The sequence below is a fragment of the Agelaius phoeniceus genome, chromosome 10, assembly GCF_051311805.1.
Source record: "Agelaius phoeniceus isolate bAgePho1 chromosome 10, bAgePho1.hap1, whole genome shotgun sequence".
Classification (NCBI taxonomy): Eukaryota; Metazoa; Chordata; class Aves; order Passeriformes; family Icteridae; genus Agelaius; species Agelaius phoeniceus.
In genome coordinates this window covers 7,675,818-7,693,497 of record NC_135274.1, presented here as the reverse complement: position 1 = coordinate 7,693,497, position 17,680 = coordinate 7,675,818, and the positions used below count along the sequence as shown (strand labels likewise).

Here is a 17,680-nt window from a genome sequence, read left to right as displayed (position 1 = left end):
CGGCCCCGCCGCGCTGCGGCTGCGTGGGGAGGCGGCTCGGGTCGCGGGTTCGAGTCCCGCCGGGTCCGGCCCGGCCATGGCCGCAGCCCTGGAGCCAGCGGAGGCCGAGCCGTGCCCGGAGCCGCCCGTGCACCGGCTGAGCGTGGCGGAGCTCGACCGTGAGCTGGACTCTCGCAGCGAGCTGGTGCGTCCCGAAGCGCTGCGGAGGCGGCACGGCCGGGCCGCGGGGGCTGTGCCTGCCCGGGCGCTCCCCGCAGGGCCGGGGGTGCGCTGAGGGAGGGTCCGAGGGTCCCTGAGGCACCGCGGGGACGGTCGGAGCCCTCACACAGCCCGGGAGGGAGGGAGGGAGAGCCGGCGGCCCCCCTCAGACTCCTGCGAGGGCGGGCCGGGCCTCTCAGGCACCCGGGAGGGAGGGAGGCTCGGCGGGGTGGGTCCCAGGCTCATCTGTGCCAGTTTCTGTATGGTGACACTGTCATTTACTGTAAATTTCGCGTGCTTCACTGTATATAGGAAAAAAATCAACAACCTCCAAAGTTCTGTATGGCGGGTGCCTCATGTAGCAGGTACACTGTTAGTCAACTAATTTCACTCTTGCTGCAAAGCTCTTTATAATGCAATAGCGCGTTTATTCTCAGAACATCAGAAGTGTTCTATGACTGTTTCTGGAAATAAGTCTCACACAGCCTCCAAGAAGGAAATATTATCCTCGCTCAGCCAGGTGAAGCTGTGTGTGAGCCTGCCCGGAGCTCTCGCCTCCTTTCCCGCAGAGGCGTGTGTGCATAGCTGCTTTTATGTGGCTTTCATTACTGTTTGGAAGGCGGAGTAGGCAACCTAAACTCAGGCTGTGGTTTCTGATGTACAGATTGACGACAAAGAATTCGACATTCCTCAAGTTGATACCCCTCCAACGCTGGAGAGCATCCTAAATGAGGTGAGTGAACCATCGGACAGGGGACTCGGGTGAGGCAGCTCATGCTCCTTTTCCTCTATTCTTACTGCTTACTGTGTTTTTCCTGGAAAACAAAATTGTAGAGTTTCATGGTTTCCTGATGCTGATAGCTAGCAGGTGCATACTCAGTGGAGTAATTGCTCTACAGTGTGTGATATGGAATTTTGGTAGTTTTTTTTTTTTTTTTAAATATCCACAGCTGCAGCATAAAAGGTTTTCATCAAGTCCAAGCACATTCATCTGTAGATCTGGAGAGTCACCTGAAGTCTAGACAGCCTATTAAAGATCAGGGTCACCAAACAGCTGTTTCTAGTTAAAAATAATTGCAGCTTATTCAGAGTAGTTCTGAAGCTGTGGGAGATAAGAGCTGGAGTCTTCACAGCTTCGTTTGTGTTGTTCCTTTCACATAGAAGGTGTCCCAAACAGAGACAGGCTAGAAACAAGAGGAGTAGTAGGGGTAGCTATGTCCTTTTTCCACTGGTGCCTTGAGTAGTGGAAGTTTAGTTAATTTGTGTCATCTCAAACTGTAAGGATAGGCAGTGTCATCCGTATCAAAAGAGTAGATTTCAAGTCTTAAACTTGAGAGGTAATAATGAAGAAAATACAGATCAGTGCAGACAAAGTCTTACTGCAATATGTCAGTAAATGTAGGATGGGAATGACTGGCAAAACATTTTCTGAAATGGATTTTAGCAGAGGACAATCTGTCTGAGCCAAAAAGACAAATAGCTGCAGTTCAGAAAGAGCTGCTTAATGAGCACAGGGCTGCCAGGTTTAAGTGAAATGAGGGGCAGCTGCTCTGCTCCCTGCTTGTTTGCCATCAGCTGGGGCTGATTTGTGTTTGCTCCCTCTGGCTTTGTGCTGAGAGACCAACAGGAGCTGCACTGCTTTTAGAACACGTCAGGGAGAGGGGCTTTTTGAAAAACTATAATAAAAAATTCCAGGCTAAGGCTGAAAGGAGAGAGAGATTGCAAACAGAAGAGCTGAGAAAAGAGCAAAATCAACTCTCGTGTAGCTGGAGGGACTTCTGGGCTCTAAATGCCACTTGGTGAAGTGCTGGAGCAGATGATAATAATTCTAGACCTTCTCTTGGCAATTTGGGGACTTGGAAATAGCTCTGTTAAAGGTCAGTTAAAGTTTTGATGGAGTACAAAATATTTGGGGAATAAAGGTTAGCTGCCTTGTTCTCCAGCCCACTTTGGTGATTTTTGTGAATTCTGGAAACCTTCCACAGAATCAGCCCAGTAAAGTAGTAAATAGTTCTGGGTTTTAAATCTGAGGCTTTCCTGTGCCCTCCTTCTCCATTTCCCTGCTGAACTGATGCTGTTTGTGAGTGTTTCAGTTCTGCTGTTGTGCACTTTGAACATTTAGCAAGCTGTGGTGATTCTTGCCCTCCAGACTGATGATGAAGAGGAGTCTTTCATTTTGGAGGATCCCTTTCTCTTGAACCTTGATAACACAGATGCACACTCCTATGACACCTCTTCTGTGGCCAGCTCTGACAGTGGGGACAGGACACACCTGAAAAGGTACTGCAGCCTCATGCCCTGGGAGGTCAAACTATTTGTGAAGGGTTCTGCTTACATCTGTTAGAAACAAATCCTCCTTTTCTCACAAGACACTGTTATTCCTCCAGGGTCACTTAGGCAAAGATGGGATTTGTAGTTGCACAGGGTGCTGGCCTGTTTGAGCAATAACAGCATTTTATGGGAGATGAATTAGTTAAATTTCTCCAAATTTTAATGAAATCTTTAAAACACTGAATCATGATGACTCTAAAGAAAATGTTTCCAAAGGGTGTCTGACCTAGTCTGCAGGCAGCTGGTGGTTATTTGTAAAAGGCAACTGCTGTCACTTCTGTGAGTGGACTGCTAATATTGACAGCTAATATGTGGTAATTAACTCTAATATGCTGATGTGTGTCGTTAATGACTCAAATGATGGCCTGAGCCACTCCCATGGCTGCCTTGTGTGCCATGAGCAGTTGCACAAGATATAAACACTCTGAAGTCTGATGGTTTATGTTGACATAGGGTGGTGTACAGACTCTCTGTCCCTTCTTTTTTCAAATAAGATTATTTGAGAGAAATGTTGCCTGAAGTGTCTTAAACTTCTTCCAGCAGAGTATGCAGAAAAACCTGGAGGTGTTCTGTCACCTTTGGGTAAGGCTGGTTGCCATGGTTAGGGGTTCTTAGTCATAATACCAGCTACTAACAACATGTTTGATGAACCTCTGTGGGAACTGCTTGGTTGTGCACCTCTGGAGAGAGAAGAACCCAATGTTTCCCTGCTAGTTTTGGGAATTTGGCTCTCTGGTGGTGTGAGCTTGGCAACAAAATTGCAGCTTTGCTGGGGAATTTCCCTGTCCTGCCTTTTAGGGTTTACCAGAGCTGTTTTGAAATAACTGATCCTGCACTAGTTAGTTTTTAAAGACATTTTCTCCATAAACAGAAGCACTTCAGCTTTCATATGAAGTGAGCTGTGTATTAATTGGAGGCTGTTCTTTACCATACACCCAGTTTTCCTATGGGTCTGTATTCTCCTAATGAGCCTTTTCCAGTTGTGCATTTTTCCACAGTTACTCACCTTTATGGGCTTAAACTTCCTCAATCACTGAAAGAGCTGAAGTGTTCTTTCAGGATGTATTAGTGAATTCTAAGGCTTGCAGACATGTGCTTGAAACTGACCATTTATTTGGGGAAGTCAGTTTTTTTTTGCTCTAGGAGATGAGTTAAAACCCAACTGTGTGCAGGCACAGCAGGGCAGAGCAGGCTTTGCTGATTATCTCATGTCTTACCTCATTCTGTGGCCCCAAGGACAAGAATGGAAATTGCATGAGTTACAGGTGTATGCAGAATTTACCTGCTGGCTTGGCTCTGGGTTAGGCAGAGTTCCAAGTTTTTATTCTGCTCTAATGCTTTTTGTTTGTTCCTTAATTCCTTAGGAAGAAAAAACTCCCAGATTCTCTCTCACTCCATGGATCAGTGATCCGGCTCTCACTCCTGAAAGGAATTTCTGCCCAAATAGTGTCTGCAGCAGTAAGTGTCATCTTCTCCACTAAGAAAAATTTCAAACTCTTTTGGGCTGTGTGTGAGATCTCCTGTCTGGCCCTACTATTAATTCTGTGTTACACCATGTTAGGGGCATCCACTACTCACCTGTAGTCTCTAGGCAGCAGTGAATCAGGGCTTTGCTGACTTGCTGCAGCAGTGATGTGGTGGGTCACTTTTAGCACTGATTTGTGTTGCTAGATGTCATGAAACTTGGTGGGAAATGTTCATATAACATGAAAGTGTGCTTGAAGGTGCTGGAACTGGGTTTGCTCCATGTCTGCAACAGGCACATGGCTCTTTGAGAAGAGCACAGTAAGTTTCACGTGGAATTTCAGGATATTCTGCTTCCTCTCTATTTCTGGGTGTTTCTAGCTCCTCGTTCCCTCAGCTGTCTGCCCTGCTGGGGCCATTGAAATGCAGCTGGTGTTGATTTTTTTTGTGTGTTGTAGTTCTTATTATTAGACATGCATGATCTGAGAGTTGTGTCTCTCACTCATGGGTTCTCCTGTTCCCCCAGGACAAAGTGGATGCTGGCTTGCCCACTGCAATTGTAAGTACTCTCACAATTGTCAAGGATTGTATATTTAGTTTTCATGCCAGTTTGTTAAAGCAGTATTTAAGAAACTGATAAATGCATCTTCCTTAACTTTTCAAGTGTGAAGAGCAGCATGAAAGCTCCCTGGGGCAGAGTCCAGCCTTCCTTCACTGCCCCTCTGCTGAGTGAGCCCCACACTCTCCCTTTTTTATACCTTCACCAGGGCTTCTTAGCTGAGCACCTGACCTGTCTCCATCTGTAGAGCACACTGAATTTCCCTAATTGTTTCTTCTTTGCAAGTTACTGCTTTGACAATTTTTTATAGAAACTTTACTGGAGTACTCCAGGTGATGGGCTCAAAATCTCTGTCTCCATCTGAAGCATTAACTAAAAGGCTGTCTGAAGGATACTTTTGCTTAGCAATTTGCATCAAAATTTTTGAAGTCAAGCATGCTAATCATATCTAAATATGTCAGAAGTGAAACTGCCTGTAGTAGAATGAGAAGAGGAACATCTTAATGAGATGAAATGCAGTCAATGTTTGTTTTGCCCGTGTGAAGCGAGTTTTAATGTTTTACAAAGGAACTAAAGGTGTGCTCAGTCCCTTTGACTGTAGTAACAGCAGCCCATAAGAAAAATGTTTGGTTTTTTTTAAAAGAAAAGGAAAAAGTTGTTACTTCTAAGACAAAAGACTGCAGAGTGAAGTTAGAAACCTGCTCTAACTGATATGGACATAGAACAAAAACCTGTACTTACACATCCAGACATTAAGGCATTTGAATTTTTTTCATCTGACTTAGACTTGTTAGGAAATAAAAAGTAGAACAAGAATAATACATCTACAGCATTATGTGATTTCTAGTAAGTTTTATTTCATTGAGTGCAGGTTGGCAAGTACAGTAGGATCTTTGAGGATATATTTAATAGGATTTGTTTAATTCCCCATGGAAAGGAGTTGGAGTCTCTGGCTTGCTGTGCACTGGCTTCAGGGGACCAGCACTGGCCTGGGTTTTAGAAGAGTTCAGATGTGGAAGTGGCAGCTGATTTAGGATAAAATCCCAAGTATTTATAGTCAGCAACTACACCAAAAGAGTGAGACTGACTTTAAAAGATGGAATTTTGCTGTGGGTACCACTCTGAGCATTTCAAACAGCAGAGGAACAAGCAGCCCTCTGACCTTGAGATAATCTGTGTGATGGTTGTTCAGGTGTAGTACCTATCTGTCTTCATGCAGGAATTGTGCTTCTCAGTTATAAATTGAAAAAGTTATAACCTTTGAAATCTTCCCCTTTTGGCAAACTTGGCTTGATAAGTGGTGGATTTATGAAAGATGTTTCTTCTACTTTCAATCTTCCTGTGTGACTCTTTCAGGCAGCATCAAACCTGATAGCAGTGGGGACTTCCCATGGGTTAGCACTGATATTTGGTAAGTTAAAAATAAAGTTTAGAGTTTTTTGCATTTTAATAATCTTAAAAAAATACAAGCACAAGCCAAAAACCACCAGCCTGATTTATAACTGCAGGCTGGGTTTCTTCTAGGATGTTGTTTGTGCTAAATGTGTTTTTCTTTCAGTAAAGACATGAAGCAGAAGTAATATTTGTCATCCTTACTCATGTTTCTTGTGCATTGTTGGGGTTTGGCACTTTGATATTGAGAAATTTAACCACGTGGGAATTGTCTAAAGAACCTTTTCTATGTTTGAATAGAAAATATTCTGTTTTCATGTGGAAGAGGCCACAACCTGTATACAGCCATTATCAGTAATAGCCTCCTGCCCTGTGTCTGAGTAGGTGTCAGCTTTGTGGAAGTTGTGTTCCCTGGGAGGTGGGGCTTTTGACCCCAGCTGCCTGCAGACCTGGGTGTCTCCTTCCCTGCCCTTCCCCTGCACCAGGCAGGCCCCTCTGGTCCCTTCATTCTGTCATTCTGTTCTTCCACTTATCACCAGACTCTCTTAGAAGGTTTTCTGAGCTTGTGCCTCTGTTTGCCCAGCTGGGCCAGAACAGCTCTGGAACTGTTCCCAGTCACATTCAGGTTTTGTGCCCTTTGTCTGTGCAGCACCCAATTCTTATCCAGTTTAGAAATGTCAGTGTATTTATTGATGCTGGTTGAAGTTCTTGGAGACCAAAAGTTACTCCAGAGAGATGGGAAAGACTGTGACAGTGCAAGACTCACCTTCCTGGGTATTTAGGCATTAAACTCTTTGATGCTATTTGCCTAATCCAGTATTGAAACAGTTCTGCTCCCTGAAGGGAAGGTGGATTGAACTGAGCCTCAGAGCCCTCCCAGAGGTGCTAGCTAAGGGGCAGTGGAGCTGCACTGAGGGGAGCTCCGATAAAGATTTTCATTCTGAGGGGGTTGAAGCATGAGATAAGAGTTGAGACAGGTTGTGCAGTCTCTTTGCTTGGCATTATTCAAAGTTCAGCAAGGCCCTGACTGGCTGGTCTCTTTGGCCTTGCTTGGAGCAGCAGGGCTGGGCCACAGACCTCCATGCACAGCTCCCTTACAGCTGAAGTTACTCCATGAGTCTGTGCTGTAATTTAAAAGTGATGAGGAATGGAAGTAGTGTCCAGTTCTGTTTCAGGATGCTTTCTGGTCACTTATTCTCTGCTGAATTCCTTCAGTTCTGTAACTAAAACTTGGGCATTGATCCCAGTGCTCTCAGATCTATCTAAAGACAGAGAAAACAGGGCAGGATAGGGCTCTAGAAGGCATTGTTGTGTGCAAAGGCTTGGATTTATTCTGAAATTTAAACCAAGACTAAATTTCTGTGGACTAGTCAATATCTCTACTTTTTTTTTACGAGATGTGTAAATTAGGGTCAGACTTACTCCCTGAAGGTTTGTAAGGTGTGTGCAGGGTTTATGCTGTACAATGGGAACATAACATCCTTTTTTACATGCAAAATTGTAGATCCATTTCCTGGTTGAACAAATTTCTCAGAATTGTTGTCACTAACACATTTTTAAACTTTATTTTTTCTTTCATATATTTGATTTCAGCTAATTTGTCTCTTCTCCCAAGTCCACCTGTACTCATGGTTTGTCTGCTCTGTCCTTATTATAGAAGACTTGGGAAACTTTCATTCTGCTTTTTTGAATGCTTCTGTTGACTCCTGAAACATTATCACAGGGCAGTTCTCAGGCTGCACATGTCATATTGAAAAGCAGAGTTTCCTTCTGGGTTAGTGTTGGATGAGATGCCAGGTCTGACATCCTGGAAGTGTTGCAGAAGAGAGGGTGGGAAGGGATGTCTGGAGGACTGGAGACACTCCTCTGGTACCTGGGTGAAAATAGTTTTACCAGTTATGTTACAGTGAACTTGCAGTTTTATTTCCTCTCACATTTTTATTTTTTGGTCTTCAATGCAATGAAATTCAGATTTATAAACTCACTTTTTAAACTGCCTGGTTTTAGAACACTAACCTTCACAGCATCATTTCTTGAATAAATCAGAAGGGGGAGCATTACCCAGAGCAAACACTCAGCAAAATCTGAAGTTTGTGTCTTTGGAGATTGTCACATATGTGCTGTTCATTGCTTCACTCCTTCCTCTTACACTGATTTCTGGCTTTTTCTCTCCTCTTTTGGCCCTTTCTGTGTGGATTGAAAGGCAAAGGTACAGTACCACTGCTGTGTGCATGTCCCTGCATGCCCAGGCCCTGTGCTGCCCAGGTTGCATGTTGTCTGTGCCAGGATTTCAGGGGCAGCTCAGCAGTGCAGCAGCCACTCAGTGGATGATGCTGCTGGGAATTGCTCAGTGGGTGCATGTGCACTGCACACTCCCAAATTCTCCAGGCAGGGACAGCAGAGGAGCAGGTAAACATGATTTTTGTAATGTCCTAGGGCAGCAGGTCCATAGCTGTTTGTAAAGGTGTTGTTTCAGGGCAGGACAAGGCTCTTCCATGAGATCAGCATCTTCTCACAGCATTTCTTGGCACTGTGCCTAATAAAATTAGTAGTTGTCAGTAATTCTGCAGAAAACCAAGCAAGCCTTTCAAACTCAGGAAAATCAGGGCATAAGGAGAAGATCTTGATGAAAACCTGGTGATCCAAGCAGTATCAGCTTCTGCAGTGCTGTGCTCTTTTGTTAGGTTTGGAAAATGACTTCTTAACATCCACAAACTTGTCTTCTTTCTCTATGTGCAGAATTGTATTTAAACTCTATCTCATTTTGACTTCAGACTCTGAGAGCAACACAGTTACTGCTGGAAAATTTTCAGATGAAGAATTGCCTTATCTAAATTGAAAAACTTTTTGACAGTTGATAGCCACCTTTGTTTCAAGCATTTGGCAAAAGTTTTTTATTTTTAATCCTTAATGTGCCTTACTTGCAAGCTGATAATACAAGTCTGGAAAATCATCAGATCAGCTTTTATAACCTTTTGCTTTTGTCTATTTTTATTACTTTGCCAGACTATTAGTGGAAGCTCACTGATATTCTGATCTTCATTTGCCTTGGAAGCAATTTCATTCATATTATAGCTGAGTTTTTTTTTTTTTAAATCTTGTCTAATGGTTCTTATTGTGTGTCATCCTTTGACTGTCTGGAAACAAGAAAAGGTACTGGATTGGTCATGCAAATCACTTAGTTTTGGGATACAATAGAGGCCTTGTTTGTTTTGAATTGACATTGCAGGTGAGGGAAAAAGAAAATGGCTTTTGAGAGTTCCTGTGGGGATACATATAAAGATGTAAAACCTTTTCAGAGAAAGCTGTGGAGGATTCTCCTTTTTCATGCCTGAGAGGAAACGGGTTATTGATTGAGTCACTGACAGGCTTAGGCTGAAGTGGAAGGTACTTCCAGGAATGAAGAAGTCATTCACCTTTAATATAAGGAGCTGCAGTCTTCCCCTATTTTCAAACAAATTTTTATGGTTAGCAAGTGGTATTTTTGTAAATGAACTGCATTTCCAAGCCTCTGGAACAGGCATTATTTCCTTGGATCTTGACACCATTTGAAGAATATCTCTGTCTGAAACTTGTTTTCCAGCTGTAGCTCTGTTTTCTCTGAACTTCCATGGAAATCTTTCATAATTCATCTTCTTTTTCCTTGACCTGTTCTGATCCATGCTGTGAACACTCTTGCCACAGTGATGTCAAGGTGTGTCCCTAGTAGTTTGGCCAAGAATGTTTTCTCCTCACTCTGAGCAGTGCTTTAGAGTAATCCAGGAGTTGAGCTGTTCTTGCTGGTCTTTATTTCTGAGCTCCACTCCTGCCTCTTCATCCAGATGGGATTTGAAAGGTACCTTGTACCCCTCTAATCTGTCTGAGCAGACTGATAAATGCTTTACTTTGGGCCAGTAATGTAGGATACATCCATGCTCTGTTTCACATTCCCAGCAGTGCTGCAGCTTGGAGAACCATGTCCCATGCCCTGGGCACATTTTCCAGGGCATTTCTGGTGCTCAGCTCTGCTTCCTGGGTCCAATCCTTTCCCTTCCTTGCTCTAGGTGAATCCTGCACATCATGTTATTGTGGTGCTTCTGATGTATTTCATATCCCTGTAGTCTTCATTCCAATAGTTCTCACAAAGCATCTTTTCTCACTCCCTCGCTCAAAAGCAGGACAAAAGCAGAGATGGGTGGAAGAAGCAGCTCTAGGACACTTTGTTAGCTTTTGAGAGCAGTGCACCAAAGACAGGCAGAGGGTTCTTGTCCAAACTCATGAAGAGCAGCATCTTGTAAAGCACTTGTGAGTCTTCCATGGTGGGAGCCTCCAAGAACTTGGCACAAACAGAGGTGCCCATGGTGTGTGGTGTGCAGGAGTGGACAGGGCATGGCCCTGCAGCAGTGCAGTCCCTGTGGAGGCTCTGCAAGCCGTGGCACCTCCTTTGCAGCAGCCTGTGGCTCAGGGAGGGAGTTCCTTTCTAGAGTAAGAGCTGTGTGCACCAGAACTCACTGGGTGTTTCAGCTGTGCAGCTTGGAGACAAAAGTGCCTTTTCCTTCCAGCCTTTCACCTTTAGCAACAAAACCAAGGAGTAAAATTACATAATAAGAATAAAGTTATGACATAAAATTGCACTTGCCAGAAGCCTCTGTTGGGGTTTTGTAGTTGATGTTCAAAGGCAGAAATACAAGGCTCAGAAGGTAGAATTAATTTTGTTGTCTTCCTTGCTACAACTTAAGCACTGTTGCAGAATAGTGAAAGGAAAGCTAGATATTGATTTGATTTTTCTAGTACTTTCTTTTTCAGTATGTAACACCTCTGCATTTCCATATTTCCTGTCCAAAAAATAATTTTTGTATTTCCCTGCAAGACAATGTCCCACTCTTTTTGTTCTAACATGAGCTCTCATCTTGTAAACCCCCTTTTAAAAGAACTTAACTCTAAGTCTGTGAATTGTAATGTACCCCAGGTGAATTGTATGTGTGAGTTATTTCATGATGTTAATTTTAACCATTGCTCTTCCTTTACCTTTTACCAATTGTTCTGCTCCAGATCAGAACCAGGCTCTCCGGCTGTGTCTGGGCAGCACCGCAGTTGGGGCCCAGTACGGGGCCATCTCTGCTCTCAGCATCAACAATGACTGCTCCAGGCTGCTCTGTGGCTTTGCAAAAGGACAGGTAATTCCCAAAGGATGAGCTGCTCCAGTGCTCTGTCCTGAGAGGTTCCCTGGAGGTGCCAACAGCTCCAAGCCAAGCCCCCTCAGTCTGTAGCTGTGTGTTGGCTGTTCAGTGCTCAGAAGCTGCACATACAGTGTGATGTGCCCAGAGCTTTTTGGGGCAGCCAATTCCTGCTGAATCAGGTTTCTGTGGAGGAAGTGAGTAATGCAAAATATAGCAAAGGGTTCATTTAATTGTGACATAATTCCTGTTAAACTGAAATGTGCAAGGGCTCACTGGGACAAGCAGTTTAGTCTTTCTAGGTCACTCTCTGAGGTCTGTGCATGGTAATTAAAGGTGTTTTTTACTGTGGTGATGACTTGAAATTCTTGAAACTCATATGTAACCCCAAAATGAATTTTTGCTAATACCTTACTTGTGTGACATGAGTAGCATAGCTTTTGAAGGGAAAAGGGGTTGAGTCTGTTGTAGTTTTATGCCCTTTCTCAGAACCAAAGGAGAGAAAGCAATTCCTAAATACAAAAGTAACAAGACTAAACCAAAATAGATAGACATCACCTTGGTGACATTTAGAGGGGTACAAGGAAGGCTTTTTCTTTTTGCATTCATTTCTCTTTGCTTTCACCTTCATAGTAGATAAAACACACCTCTGTGCCTGTGGTAGGATAAATGACAGCTTGCTGCAGGCCATGTGGAAATAGTTAATCCATGCAGGACAGCAGCCAGTTTTAAATGATGCTTAGACAAAACATTTTGGAAGAACAGCTCTGAAACATAGGTTCTAGAAGCATTGATAGATGATTTATAGGATCAATAAAGTACTGTTTCCCTTAAAAAAGTTTTATTCAGATTGTAATCTCAGCTCTTCCAGGCAGTTATGCAGTGTGCAGTTTGGGGCTTCCTGCTTCTTAGCTGAGAAATTGCTTGAATTTAATATTAAGTAAAAGCCAAGGTCTATTTTCCTACCTGCCTTGTCATGCTGAGCAAGCTCAGGAGGAGAGGCAGAACAAGGTTCATGGCAGCCATGGAGATGCTTGAGTTTTGCTCAGGGGTGTTAGCACAGGTTTTTCACCTGTTCACTGGTTCTGTGAGAGAGAAATGCATTTGACTTGTTGGGTGGTAAGAAAGTTATCTTACACTCTGTAATGTTCTTATCAGGCAGATAGCTGTGAGCTGAGGGAGATTGGGCAAGTGGGGAGAACTGGCCAAAAGGAGATGATGCAGAATTGAGATAACACATGGTGTCAGCTCTAAGCAGACAAGTGAACTGCTTGGAGAAACAGGGCAGGAACAGATTTCAGGTCACTTTTTTTGATAGGAAACCCCTACTAACGCAGGGTGATGATGTCAGTATAGGAATTTGCTGCTGTACTGTAATGCACGAGGTGATGGAGAGATGACAGTGAGTGTGTACTGAGCACAGTCTGCTTGCAGATCACCATGTGGGACCTGGCCAGTGGGAAGCTGCTGAGATCAATAACAGATGCCCACCCTCCAGGAACAGCCATTTTGCACATCAAGGTAATCAACACTGAATGTACTGCTTTTATCCCAGTTTTGTTCAGTCACATGTGGGGACTTTCCTTGGGCAGTACTTTGAGATTTAACATGAGAGCAGCTGCCTATGGCAGTAGTATCCAGAGATGAGAAAAATGAGCAGAAATTCTGTTTTAAAATGAAACTGTGTATACTGACATAATAGTTTTGACTGTGAGTTGTACTGTAACAAACAACAGTTGTCTGTTATAACTCCTCTCTCCAGTGCCAAAATGTATGAAGAATTAGTTGTTAGAACACATTTCTCTAAAACTGCAGTGTTTTGACCTGAATACATGACTTGTCAACTTTCAACTTAAAAGAATCTGAACTGTGGAAAGTAGCTTCTGTAAGCAGTTTTTCATCTAGCTTGTTGGGAATATTTTGGGTTGAAAGAGAAATCATCTATGACTTCTTGTTCAGCACAGTGTTATTGTCATACACAGAAAATCATATCTGAGTTCGTGCCTGGCTTTGTTTTACATAGCCTCAGATGTTTGTGGGCTTATTCTGGATTCTGGATATAAACACTTCCAGAAGTGTCCCCAGTGGAGACTGTGATCTTTTGTCTGAATTACTTGATATTTTTAGAAGTTCTGGATGTTTCTGATTTGGGTGTGTCTGTATCTGCAGCCCATCCACCAGCTCTGGCACCAACCCATGGGCTTGAGGCTGAGAGCCTGTCTAGGGACAGCTCAGGCTTTGGTGTGCTGCAGTTCTGAGCTGCAGCATTAAGTAGTGGTGCTTTGGTACCAAAATCTGGCAACAGGGCTTGCTGGGGAAGTGAAGGTGAAACACAAACCTTGCTTTTCTTGCACGTCATAAAAAAACCCCAGTAATTGTCTGAACATGGTATGTTAAAGGTGTCTTTCTGTAGGTGCACTGCTTTCTGTAGGTACTCTGTGTGTTGTTAGTACTGCCATAGCATGTGTTTTTATATCCATTTCTTGTAGTTTATTTCTTAGGGCCATTTTAATCTTGTTTTCTGCTCAGTTTACAGATGATCCGACGCTCGCAATTTGCAATGACAGCGGAGGCTCCGTGTTTGAACTATCATTTAAGTAAGGCAATAACTCTCTCCAGAGAAAGTACAAGAAACAATTCTGGGTCATGGTTTCTAAAACATAAGGAGAAAAAAACCCATTGAAACCAATAAAGTTACTGCCTGAATGTTGAAGATGTAATTTAGGGCTGCAGTGTAATTTCTCAGCTGAAGCAAGATGCTGTGTGGCAGTGCAATAGCCAAAGAATAGCCTTAGTTGTTAAGGTGTCACTGTATTGTCCAGAATTTGACACTCCTTGTGGGCTCTTGGTGGCTGTCACAAAAGTGCTGCCTCTTGTATCTTGGCTCATTAGTGAGAGCTGTCCTGCAGTAGCTGCTTGTTTTACTCTTGGCCTCTTCAAGAGGAGGAAGGATTGACAGTTAATCTGATAAAGTCCAGGAATTTCCCAAACCTTATTCTCAGATAAAATCTTGAATTCTTGTCTGTATCTGAGCAGCTGTATGGGATTGCCTCCAGTTTCATGTCAGGAGCGATCTCTGGAGCTCTGTAAGGGACTTTTTAGAAGCAGTGTTTGTGAAGGATCACTCCTGAGATTGCTGGGCTGCCACCAAGCTGATCTTTGCTCTTTGCAGGAGGGTAATGGGAGTGAGGACGTGCGAGTCTCGGTGTCTCTTCAGTGGCTCCAAGGGGGAAGTTTGCTGTATTGAGCCATTACATGCAAAGGTTGATTTGAGAGACCATCCTATCACCCAGTATTCACTGCTGGCTATGGCCTCCCTCACCAAGGTAACTTGCTGCTTGTGGGAGGCTTGATGTGAGAGATCACAAAGGAGAAGTTCTCTGCTGTATACTCAAACATTTTATTTTGCCTTCTTGCTTTCCTTGAAGATCCTGGTTATTGGCCTGAAGCCATCTTTGAAAGTGTGGATGACCTTTCCCTACGGCCGTGTGAGTAATAAAGCCAAACAGGTGCTTTTGGGGTTATGTACAAACATTTTCTTGGACAGAAGGAGATGAGATCAGGAACAGGTGTTTGGTACCACTGCCTTCCACAGCACTGTGAAATAGTAGTGATAATCTGTGGGTCTGATGTGTGGAGGTTGTGGCTGAGAGGAGGTGAGAAGGCTGCTTCCAGCTGTACCTCTGTGAAGATGCTGATTTTCTCCAATAAGCAGGAGGGAGCCCCTCAGCTTCTTGTCTTTCCTGTTGCAGTCTGTATGCATCCACACATGAAATGTTGACCTGATTATGGCTACAATCACTTTGGACTGGGGCCACTGTTTTATATTAGAGCAATACAACAGAGCCCTTAATTACAGGGACAGGAACCAAGAGGAATTTGAACATTAAGCAGTTAGTCTTCTAAACTCTTGATTATTCACTTTCACTGGCCAATGGCCTAATTCCTCTTGTAAAAGCAGCTGGGGGCAGTTGTGGGATGGGTTATGTTAGGGGGATGGAGACAAGCTGCAGCTTGTGTAGTCCATGTGGGATTGATCTACCCTGAGCAGCTCAGACACCACTGGTGTTCTGTCTGGGTGTTCACATTGCCAAGGGCTCCCAAGTCTGTGGCTGGACCAAAGAGCACAAACTGCTGCCAGGAGTTTGCTTTGCAGCCCCTGTGTGTACCAGGCATAGGCAGAAGTGAGAAGCAGCTGATGAGCCACATGTCCTGGAGCTGAGGGTCTGCCTGCTGTGCCTTAACCACTGGCTGTGCTTTGTGTGTGACAGATGGACCCTTCCAGTGTCCCCCTGCTGGCGTGGCACTTTGTGGCTGTGCAGAACTCAGTGAATCCCATGCTTGCCTTCTGTCGAGGAGATGTTGTGTACTTCCTTCTGGTGAGTTCTGTGCTGCTTTCAGGGGGTCACAGCTCATCCACACAGTCAGGGATTGAGCCTCCTTGTCAGTGACAGTGTGATAGCCGAGCATGCTGGGAACAGCTGCAGCTTCCCACTTGAGAAAACCAGCCTGGTGGTCACTGCTCTTCAGCTGCAGTGGTGCCTTTGCCTGGAGGCTTGAGATTTACCTGTTCCAGAAGTACTGACTTGCAGTGTGTTTCTGCTGGAGATTTAAGTGTGTGGATTGTTTTCTGGGAGGACCCATGAATTTGAGACACCATCTTAGTTTTTGCTTTAAAACATGAGTCTGGAAAAAATTGTGTAAAACACTTAAGAAAAGGTCTTTCAGTCCTGTTGATGTGTAACTTGAGGGCATGGTGCTCATCCTGTTTAGATCTGCAGCAGTTACATGTGCAGATATGATTGTTTGGAGACAATTTCATGCTGCCTTCAGTATGAGAGCAATACCTAGGCTTCTGAAAATCTGGCATTTTGGCTTTGGAGTGCCAAGTTTGTTTTCCAACTCTGCTATCATGTTGGACCTTAAGCTTTGTGTAATCACCCAGACGTGCTGTCTGGATTGAATCCTCTTTCTCCTCTCTCATCTCTCTTGGTAAAACTGGGGAGAAAGAAAAGGATGCATGGTTTAAACTTTCCTTGCTGAGATGCTTGTCTGGGGGAGCTCAAGATTCCTGGAGTCACTGTGGTGCCCTGTGGAACTGAGAGGCTGAGCTGAAGGAAGTCTGAGTCTAGGTCAGCCTTGTTTGATTTCTCTTTTAGGTCAAGAGGGATGATAGTGGTGCAATACATGTCACAAAGCAGAGGCAGCTTCATCTGCACTATGATCTCATCAACTTTACTGTAAGTCTCAGTACTGCAGAATGGTTACATTTTTTTTTGCACTAGTTTTCTTGTAAATGTGTCTCAGTAGCCCTTAGTTCTGTGCTCTTGGCTCTGTTTATCTGGTGATAACTAACTGAAAATGTCCTATAGTTGGGACTCTGGAAAACCAGCATGGTGTGGTAACCACCTGTGAGCAGTGTGTAGTTGTCTTGGCTTTGACACCTCTGGATAGAAAGTGTGCTGGAGCACAAACTGTGTGCCAAGAGGACAGGAGCTCTGGTGGATTGCCATCTGTCTGCAGCTGTTTTCTGTGAAGGCCAATCAAAGATGCACCTGTTGCATTCCACAGCAGCAGATAATCATTGTTTACATTTTGTTTCTGAGGTCTCTCTGCTTCTCAGGAGAAAAAATCCTAAGGAAAGGATTTTTCATAAAACATGTCCGTGACAGCTGTGTATAGTAACTAAGCTACTGGCTGTCCCAGAATTCCCAGTAGGGTACTCAGGGATTTGGCCAGAACTTGTTTCCTTGCCTCTAAAGGAGAATGCATTGCTGAGGTGTGGAATTTGATGCTTTTGCAGTGGATCAACTCAAGGACAGCGGTGCTGCTGGACAGTGTGGAGAAGCTGCACGTCATAGACCGTCAGACTCAGGAGGAGCTGGAGACCATCGAGATCTCAGAGGTTCAGCTGGTCTACAACAGCAGCCACTTCAAGTCTCTGGCCACAGGGGGCAATGTCAGCGAGGCCTTGGTAAGCACTGGTGGCCTCTCTGTGTGTGCAGCTGTGTTTGATGTAGGCTCCAAGTGGAAGCCTGGAGGGAAAAAGCCTTTTGGGAGCATCTCAGAAATCAGCTCATGTTTCCTTTGGTGCACTGAAGGTTGTAGGAACTGCTCCTCCTCTACCAGGCTATGGAACAGGACAAAAAGCTGATGTGCTTTATTCTTTAAGAGGATTTTCTACTTAATACAGACTGGAGCACTGGTTACTGGCAGTCAAACTGCTGTTGTAGCAACTCCCACTTCAACTATTGTCTTCCCATCTGTGTGCCCTACACATTTGCTCTTGAGGAAGATAGGTGAAGAAGCAGGTGGCAAGGAAAGGACCCCCATTACCTTTTTGGCACCTGAGGGTAGAGTCAGAGCCCTACTTCATCATTTTTGGGTAGCTAGAGCTCAGCAGAACTTGAAGCTGAGTTCACAAGCAGGAGGGAGTGACAGCAGAGATCTTTGACTTGCTACTGCCCAGAAATCTCTAGTGTTTTTCTCCACTCTCATTTTGATTGCTGCATTGCAAAGGATCTTGGAAGTCTATTTATGTTGTTTGGGAAATCTTAAAAAAACCAAAATGCAGTTTTAC

General features: G+C 44.2%; 1 protein-coding gene across 1 annotated transcript in view; it reads left to right on the top strand.

The window, feature by feature from the left end:
* The first annotated feature begins 3 nt into the window (after window positions 1-3).
* The window catches only part of VPS8 (VPS8 subunit of CORVET complex), a 64,117-nt gene continuing 46,440 nt past the window's right edge, over window positions 4-17,680 (top strand). Inside the window, exons 1-14 of the mRNA XM_054639024.2 lie at window positions 4-184; window positions 863-931; window positions 2,348-2,478; window positions 3,894-3,987; window positions 4,520-4,552; window positions 5,909-5,963; window positions 10,976-11,100; window positions 12,535-12,621; window positions 13,630-13,697; window positions 14,273-14,426; window positions 14,529-14,588; window positions 15,372-15,479; window positions 16,260-16,340; window positions 16,904-17,074. Coding sequence (XP_054494999.2) covers window positions 77-184; window positions 863-931; window positions 2,348-2,478; window positions 3,894-3,987; window positions 4,520-4,552; window positions 5,909-5,963; window positions 10,976-11,100; window positions 12,535-12,621; window positions 13,630-13,697; window positions 14,273-14,426; window positions 14,529-14,588; window positions 15,372-15,479; window positions 16,260-16,340; window positions 16,904-17,074 — 1,344 coding nt within the window. The 5' untranslated portion in view covers window positions 4-76. The remainder of the gene's footprint in view (window positions 185-862; window positions 932-2,347; window positions 2,479-3,893; window positions 3,988-4,519; window positions 4,553-5,908; window positions 5,964-10,975; window positions 11,101-12,534; window positions 12,622-13,629; window positions 13,698-14,272; window positions 14,427-14,528; window positions 14,589-15,371; window positions 15,480-16,259; window positions 16,341-16,903; window positions 17,075-17,680) is intronic.